Source organism: Cupressus sempervirens, chromosome 8, assembly GCF_028749045.1.
Source record: "Cupressus sempervirens isolate cs-2001-9-10 chromosome 8, ASM2874904v1, whole genome shotgun sequence".
Lineage (NCBI taxonomy): Eukaryota > Viridiplantae > Streptophyta > Pinopsida > Cupressales > Cupressaceae > Cupressus > Cupressus sempervirens.
In genome coordinates, this window is record NC_143125.1 from 8,962,684 (window position 1) to 8,970,664 (window position 7,981).

Genomic DNA, 7,981 nt, shown 5'->3' on the forward strand with positions numbered 1-7,981 from the left:
TGAGTCTTTGCTCTACACTTTATACTGTCTTGTAGCCTAGTTACATATTCTGCTCCATATTCACTTCTTATCTCAAAAATGATCATGTATCTTTTGTTCTTACATATTACACACTCTAAACAAATGGGTTTGTCTTTCTTATATACCATTCAAACAATATCTATAACTCTATACCAAGTCAACTCCCACAGTAAATATTTTCATAAAAACCAAATATACCTTTAAGTCAACTCAAGCACTGATGCTCAGGAAATACAGTGCTCTTGATCTTTTGCTAACACTTGGGCAATGCAGTCAGGTCAAGTGACACTGTTGCTCGGTTAGTACTAGAAGCTTGGATGCCACTGTGGAACTCGGGTGATATAGTTGGCTTTGTTTACACAGAGAGCTTGGTTAACTCTAAACTTGGTTCACACATGAACTTGTTTCCACTTAAAATATTGAATAGCTTGGGTCATACTGTGAGCTCGGTTAACACAGTATACCTTCTTTTACTCAAGCTAGGAAAGCTAAGTTATAGTATTAACTAACCTTCCTGGATAGCTTAAGCGGTTTGTCACTAATTAACAATATGTCTCACCATAGGGTCAACATGATAAACATAACTCAATCAGGTTATTGATATCATAGTAACCTAAGAGGGTTATCTGAATGTTTCACTCATTAAAAACCTGAGTGAGTTCTGTCTCATAAAAACTCGATCAAGTTCTATCTCATAAAAACCCGATCGGGTTCTTTAACCATTGCAACACATTTTTGGCTCTAATAACCCGATCGGGTTATTTGAAAACATAAAAATCAATCAGGTTATGGCTTGGAATTAGCCTTGGGAAGGCTTGGGAGCTCATTTTCCCTCCAATTTCAATCATTTAGACATTTTTTTAATCTTCTAAGATGAATTTCGTCTTTGCCTTCATCTGATTTCCAAACGATAAAGTGGGTATCTCTGAAATTACCACTATAATTTGACACATCTTCTTACCTTTTTTAATATAGAATTTTTTTTCTTTTTTCGACAAATTAACATTGTAAACGTTAATTAGTTTTATCACTATCTTCATAGTCCTCATAGACATGTGCCTAACCTTTTTTAATAAGTTTTAATATACTTAACCAAATGCAAAATAGATTGCATATTATTGTTCTACACTTCATTCTATATACATTACAAAAAAAATCTGCATTTTGATGCAAGTTATGCCTTGCACACAAATAGTTACCAAAATTTCGATATGCAGTCACTTCAATAATTCATTGAAAAAACTCATCAAAAAATTACACAAAATTTACACTCCTACATATCACTCTTAACTATCATCCTACCAAAGGGATTTGTAAATATTGAATATAACTAGGTCTTTTGCATTGGACATATAAACAACTATATTATGTTTTCTAAAAAAGTCAAGAATTATTTTTCATATGCACAGGGTTTAAACCACCTATTCTTTTCTGTTTTGTAAAAACTCTAGTAGTTTAGAAATGAGATTCAAAGTACTACAATTTATATTTTTTACACATCTTGTCATTTTGAGTGGATGACCCTCAAACGTCTTGTCCAAGTTTAGGTTTACCTAATTTTAGAAGAAAAAAAAAAGGTGTTCGCTTATACCTACCTTTTTGTACACCATCTTGGTGCACTTACCCTAGAGACAATTTTACACATATACACAAACCATGAGTGCATATTTGACCTTAATTTCAATTTTCTGGATTTGAACTCTTAATATGTAAATTCAAAGTAAATTGTCAATCATCTCTTAGTGTGTTTGGTTCTTGCATTTAAATACATCCATTAACTCATGGGGAAACGATAGAAAGTGGAAAAGAATACAAGATGAAAGGATAATATATTTTGTATCATTATAGGAACCATTAAAAATTTATTTGTTGTCTTCGTCTTTATTTAGAGTCTCCAGGTCATTTTTAAGGTGTTCAATTAAGGGGAACATGAATCTCGCATTCTAGTATATTCCTAAAGGTGTTTCTGAGCACTGTCACTCACCAAGTTCCAAATATAAATATATAGGTGAATGAATCCTAATAATCCATATCTTGATGGTTCAATTCTATGACTTACAATTAGATATGTGCATCAAGTTTAGGTTTACATTTGAGAAGATCAAGGGTGCACATGTGTAGGTGAACCAAAGCAAAATGTAATCAATTGAATGATATTGAGACTTATTTGATCAATTTGAAAAATAAATAATAGTATATAAAATCATTTCTTGGGCATCTTCAACACTTTCTTATTCTTAAATTTAACTAGTTATTGTGTTAAAGATATTATCTTTGTGTTGAACTTAACATTTATTATCTCCAACCCAACTCATCCTTGTAGTCATTTTTGTTTTTCATTGTGATTCAATTATGTGTAGTAGACATTTATATAAAATCATTTATTTACAATTTAACAAAATCTAAATAAATTCAACCTAATGACTTAGCTATGCAACAAAACCAAGACCATATTAATATATTGATCAAATGTACAATGATTTTTAAGTCAATGCAAGGGTGATCATCCTATTTACATAATGGTTGTTCGATTGTGAATGAGTATGTTTTCTTATTTAGTCTTCTATCTACTCTCTGATGACCATAATATCCAAAATGAACTTGTAACACAATTTTTAAAGGATGCTCTCTCCAAATATAACACCTAAAAAATATAATCTAAAATTACTTCTATAATTTGAAAAAAATGGTATATCATATCTACACTTGCAACTAATTGAAGGTCATATTTGATTGGAGAATTTAATATATTGTAATGATTCCATCATATGGAACTCCCTAAAATTAACCGATACACATTGTTAAACACTATCAGGAACTCCTTACGTAGAGGTAAAGAATACTTTATATGTTTAGAACAAGTCAATCCCAATCTATAATTATATTAACTAAATCTGTTAATACTTTAAGTATTATTGAATGATTAATGTGATAGCAAAATTTCACAAATTTCACTAAGCAAATGGAAAAAACTTATAGTACCAAAAGAGAGATCTTACATCTAAAATCTAAAGAGTACGACCTCGTATATCACTAAGATAATTAATTATTCTCTAACATTATTGAAGCCATTTTTAAAAGTGTTCAATTAAGGAGAGCACGAATCTCACATTCTAGTAAATTTTTAAAGGTGTTTTTTAGCACTATCACTCCTTACAAAGATCTAAATATCAAAATATATGGGTGAATGAATCCTAATAATCTATATTTTTATAGTGAACAACTCCATGACTGAAAATTTAGATATGTGAATCAAATTTAGGTTTGCATTTGTGGAGATCAAGAGTGTACTTGTGTGGGTGACTCAAAGCAAAATATAGCAAATTAAATGATATTGAGACCTATTTGATCAATTTGAAAATTAACAATACTATACAAAATCATTTCTTGGACATATTCGACACTTTATATCCTTTAATCCAACTAGTTGTGTTTAAAAATATTATTTTTGCATTAAACTTAACATTTATTATCTCCAACCCCAACTCATCTTTGCAGACATATTTATTTTTCATTGTGATTTAATTAAGTGTATTAGGTATTTATATAAAGATAATTTCTTTACAACTTAATAAAACCTAAATAAATCCAACCCAATGACTTAGTTAGGCAACAAAACCAAGACCATGTTAATATAAATATATATGACCAATGTACCATGATTTGTAAGTCAATACAAGTAATATCAAAATAAGTGTGATCATCCTATTAACATAATGATTATTTGATTGTGAATGAGTATGTTTGTTTGTTTAGTCTTCCCTACTCTTTGATGACCAGAATATCCAGAAAAATCTTGTAACACCAAATTTTAAAAGAATGCTCTCTCCAAATATAGCACCTTAAAATTGTAATCTAAAATCTCTTCTACAATTTGAAAATTTTGATATATCATATCTACACTCCCAACTAATTGAAGGTCATCTTTGATTGGATACTTTAATATAGTATTATGATTCCATCGAATCTGACTTTCTAAAAAATCTCAATACACGTTATTAAAAACTATCAAGAACTCCATAGATAGAGGTAGAGAATCCTTTATGTTTTAAGTTTTAACTCCAAGATTTTAGAAAATTTCATTTTGTATTAACTATCAATCCTAGTCTATAACTATTTTAGCTATAAATTACATGTGATGGCGAAATTTCACAAATTTCACTAAGCAGATGGAAGAAACTTACAGCACCCCAAGAAACAGACCTTAAATCTAGAATCTAGAAAGTATGGCCCCGTATTACCCTAAGATTCTAAATTATTCTCAACATTATTGACTGGATGGATGTGGACCAGTGCGGTGTTCTTATCCTCTCTCGTATCTCTGAGATCCATGTTAGATGAACTGTCCGTATCAAAGGAACTTCCCTGCAAACACGGCAGTTGACAGAATTGAATAGATCTTGAATGCAAGACAAGCACATGCATGTGCCACTGAAGTTCATGGTGCAACTAAAAGACAAATGCCAACTATCAAAGAGTCCACAAAGATTATCTGTCTCTTGACATCTTTAGAAAATAATGAATGGTTGCCTATAGCTGGATAATGTTGTCAAGTATGGGAAGTGGGTCATGTATTGCAAAAGTACAATTCGTCTTATCTTCATTGTATCTCTTGAAGATTCAATTTTAAAGGGGCAGAGAATGAAGGGATTGAATCTGTTAGAAAGTACTTCAGTAAGCACAAGTATCAGTTAGAATATTCTCCATGGCTGAAACTGGTGTTATTGAAGATGATGATAGGTGGTTTGCAGATTTGGCTGACCAGATTGAACTCATGATGAACATGGATAATGATGATGAAGAGGAAAAACAGACCACATCAGAGGATGAGAGATTATCTGGTCCTTGCAAGATGGTAATACGAAAAGAAACTGCAATAGGGTATTTGTTTATGAGTTTTCTTTTGCTAATTTGGTTGATTGTTTAGTCTTTTGGGGGGTTTTGATGATAGTTGATGCCATGCAAAGGTCCATTTGGCTAGTTCAAATATCACTGAATCATAACTTAGGTCATAAATGGTTAATTTCGCTACCTTTTATTCCACTGCTTTCAAACTTCAGTGTTATACTGATGGAACATAAACTAATAGACTTTTGGAAAGCAAGATTTTGAATATATGATATCCATATAAACTGTCCAGAAGGTTGAAATCAAGTGGTAAAAGTATTGAAAGTTTATTGTGGAAATCTAAGCTCTTAATCCTCCATTTTTTACTTTTAACAGTAATTTATAACTTGTTTTTCTTAAAGAACAAGTATTGCATTATATCGATTGGTTCAGATGCTGGTTGTCAAAGCAAGATTTTGAATAAATGATATCACATACACTATCCAGAAGGTTGAAATCAAGTGGTAGAGTATTGGTTCAGATGTTGGTTGTCAAAGCAAGATTTTGAATAAATGATATCACATACACTATCCAGAAGGTTGAAATCAAGTGGTAGAGTATTGCAAGTTTATTGTGGAAATCTAAGCTCTTCGCATCCATATTTTACTTCTAACAGTAACTTCTAACTTGTTTTTCTTCAAGAACTAGTATTATATTATATCAACCATCAAAAATCTAAAGGTTTTATAGGTAGAATATTTTTTTGTTCTTTGACATTTTAACAATGGATCATGTAGTATGGTCTGAAAACTTGATTGTAAAAATACTACACAATCAAATCCAAAAACTATCTAAAAAGCAATTTTCCCCTATCAAAGTGATTCATTTGTCTTCTATACCTCCTAGTCAATAGAACTTCAACTTTGCTAAAACTTCTATGAATAATCTGCAAATCATGTTATTCTCTTCAAAATTTACCTAAGCATATGAAAACTCTTACTAGTTTGAATGGAGGACATGTAGATGAATGATTGACCTATTACTAAATCTTGCTTGGTGATTTGATACAGGGAAGTTCAATCATTGACATTACTTCTCAGCATGGCTGCCATACTCCTCCTTGGGTTTTCTACAATGACTCACATGCCCCAGGCCAGAGAGAACTGATTAACAGAGGAATTCAAGCACCAACAGACTTGAGGATTACGTATCAGGTGTTTGAAATATATTCTAACGAAATGAAAAACAAACTATTGAACTTCAATTACTTTACCTTTTCCTTTCACCTCAATTCCTTTACCTTTTCTTTTCACTTCAAATACATCTGATCAACATGCATGTGTAGATCGTGCCCTTTTTTTCTATCTATTAAGTAGTATTTACAAATCTTACCTGCTGTTTTGACAGATCTTACCTGCTGAAGTTACAAATCTGGGGATCTGGAATCGGCAATACAGCATATATATTGATGAAAATTTGAATCCCATTGAAACTGCCAACAGAAGAATGGTCGTTCAGAGGGAGTGCCTTGGAACAGGGGTTTTCATTCCCCGATCTTTTCAGAAAGATAAAATTAAATCACAAAAAAAACGTAAGATTTCTACCGTTCTTTTCAGAATTTTAAAACCAAATCACAAAAAAACAGTAAGATTTCTAACAAGGTCTTGTTTCTGCATTCACCCATACTCCTTTCCTTTCACCTTTCTGAACCCATGTTCATGATATTTTCTGTATTGAATTCACGAGCAAATGAAATTTGTATATTAAAGAATACCATCTAATTATTCCTTTTTTCATCTATCACTTACTACTTTTCGTGCCCTAATTATTATTATTATATTCCGTGCCCTAAACATGATTACCTGTTTTACTTGATGCGTGCAACAGGAGGATACCCTAGCTCTAGGGCAGATAATCTCCGTAACCCCAAAAATGGCGGCTTTACTTCAGGCAAATCAACGACTTAATTTAAATTTCTGCAATTTCTGGACTAATAATGTGAAGTTTGCTGTAATAACATCTGAGAAAGCACTCAGATGGCCTTCTAGTCTGGGGGTCTGTGGTTTCCTTGTACATAACGACTTAAACAGATTTGTTTAATGGGTTAATCCATTCAGTTTTAATTTGGTTAGCTTCTATGTGAAGAAAATTCACTTTTTATAGAACTGTTTAATTGTACATTAAATTATAAATATCTTCAAATATTATTCAAGAGAGATTTATTGTATATTATTTAAGAAATGGTATAATTTTATCAATTTTTTCAAACTTGAATTTAAAGTTAACAACAAAACAACAAATTAGATTATTAATCAATATATAGTCATTGAATATAGATGCTTTTAACTTTTTTACTCTTAACAAAATTCATGACAACACATAAGCAGGCAGATTTTAGATGTGACAAGGCCACTTTCATTTTTGAAATTCAAGCAGCGCTTCCTCAATTGCACAAATTGAGGCATGTCAAGGATCTATATTTCTTCTACATTTTTTTTAGAAAGTGCTTTAATGATTGCAACAAATGACAATTATTTGGGTAGGCATTAACAATACTCACTCATTGAAACAAATAGAATTTTACTAGGCATATCTCTCGACTTCTCTCAAAAAAATTAGCATACAAGAGTCATCATCTAGTAAACCAACCTATACAAGTCTCAATAAATTTTATCCATCTTGTACTATTTCATATATCTTAAGAGGATACCTCTTAAGATGTTTGCGAGTTTTTGGGCACTCATGTTCAATCTAATCATGCTACTATGATAAGCAAATACAAATTAACAATAAATGTGATACAACAAAATAGTATTCATGGGAAAGTGCTCACAATATTTAATCTTAAGGGGCATATTTGGTTCCTACTAATTTAGATTCGAATTTGTATTTATTAACACCCAAATATTGAACTTGGACACCTCAATACCCCTGTTGTTACAAACTTCTAGGACTAAAACTAACAATATCAATTTTAAAAGTTCCTAATAATAGATAAGGAAATATAGATATTGAATGTACAACTATCTCCATAATTTTTTTTTTTTATATAGATTTAAGTATCATGAATATTTTTGCTCCATCCTTCTAGTTATTGTCCTAGAAAAGGGAATTATGAATCTTTGTGAAAGGG

At 31.1% G+C, this 7,981-nt stretch overlaps 1 protein-coding gene and 1 long non-coding RNA gene across 2 annotated transcripts; one reads left to right on the forward strand and one right to left on the reverse strand.

Annotated features, from left to right (window-relative positions):
- Positions 1-4,160: 4,160 nt before the first annotated feature.
- On the reverse strand, positions 4,161-6,848 carry LOC149541308 (uncharacterized). The gene is made up of 3 exons (XR_016355322.1): positions 6,711-6,848; positions 6,263-6,340; positions 4,161-4,386 (listed from the first exon to the last, which is right to left on the reverse strand). It is a non-coding gene; the product is annotated as an uncharacterized LOC149541308 (long non-coding RNA).
- On the forward strand, positions 4,678-7,064 carry LOC149541309 (uncharacterized). The gene is made up of 4 exons (XM_089796598.1): positions 4,678-4,876; positions 5,919-6,062; positions 6,256-6,439; positions 6,736-7,064. The coding sequence occupies exons 1-4, from the start codon at positions 4,727-4,729 to the stop codon at positions 6,813-6,815; spliced, it is 558 nt and encodes a 185-aa protein (XP_089652724.1). The 5' UTR covers positions 4,678-4,726; the 3' UTR covers positions 6,816-7,064.
- The last annotated feature ends 917 nt before the right edge of the window (positions 7,065-7,981 follow it).

Excerpts from the sequence above, each read along its gene's own strand:
- LOC149541309 (XM_089796598.1), top strand. The coding sequence starts at position 4,727 with ATGGCTGAAACTGGTGTTATTGAAGATGATGATAGGTGGTTTGCAGAT. Across the intron at positions 6,063-6,255 it reads ACTTGAGGATTACGTATCAG|ATCTTACCTGCTGAAGTTAC; the intron begins GTGTTTGAAATA and ends CTGTTTTGACAG. Across the intron at positions 6,440-6,735 it reads AATTAAATCACAAAAAAAAC|GAGGATACCCTAGCTCTAGG; the intron begins GTAAGATTTCTA and ends TGCGTGCAACAG.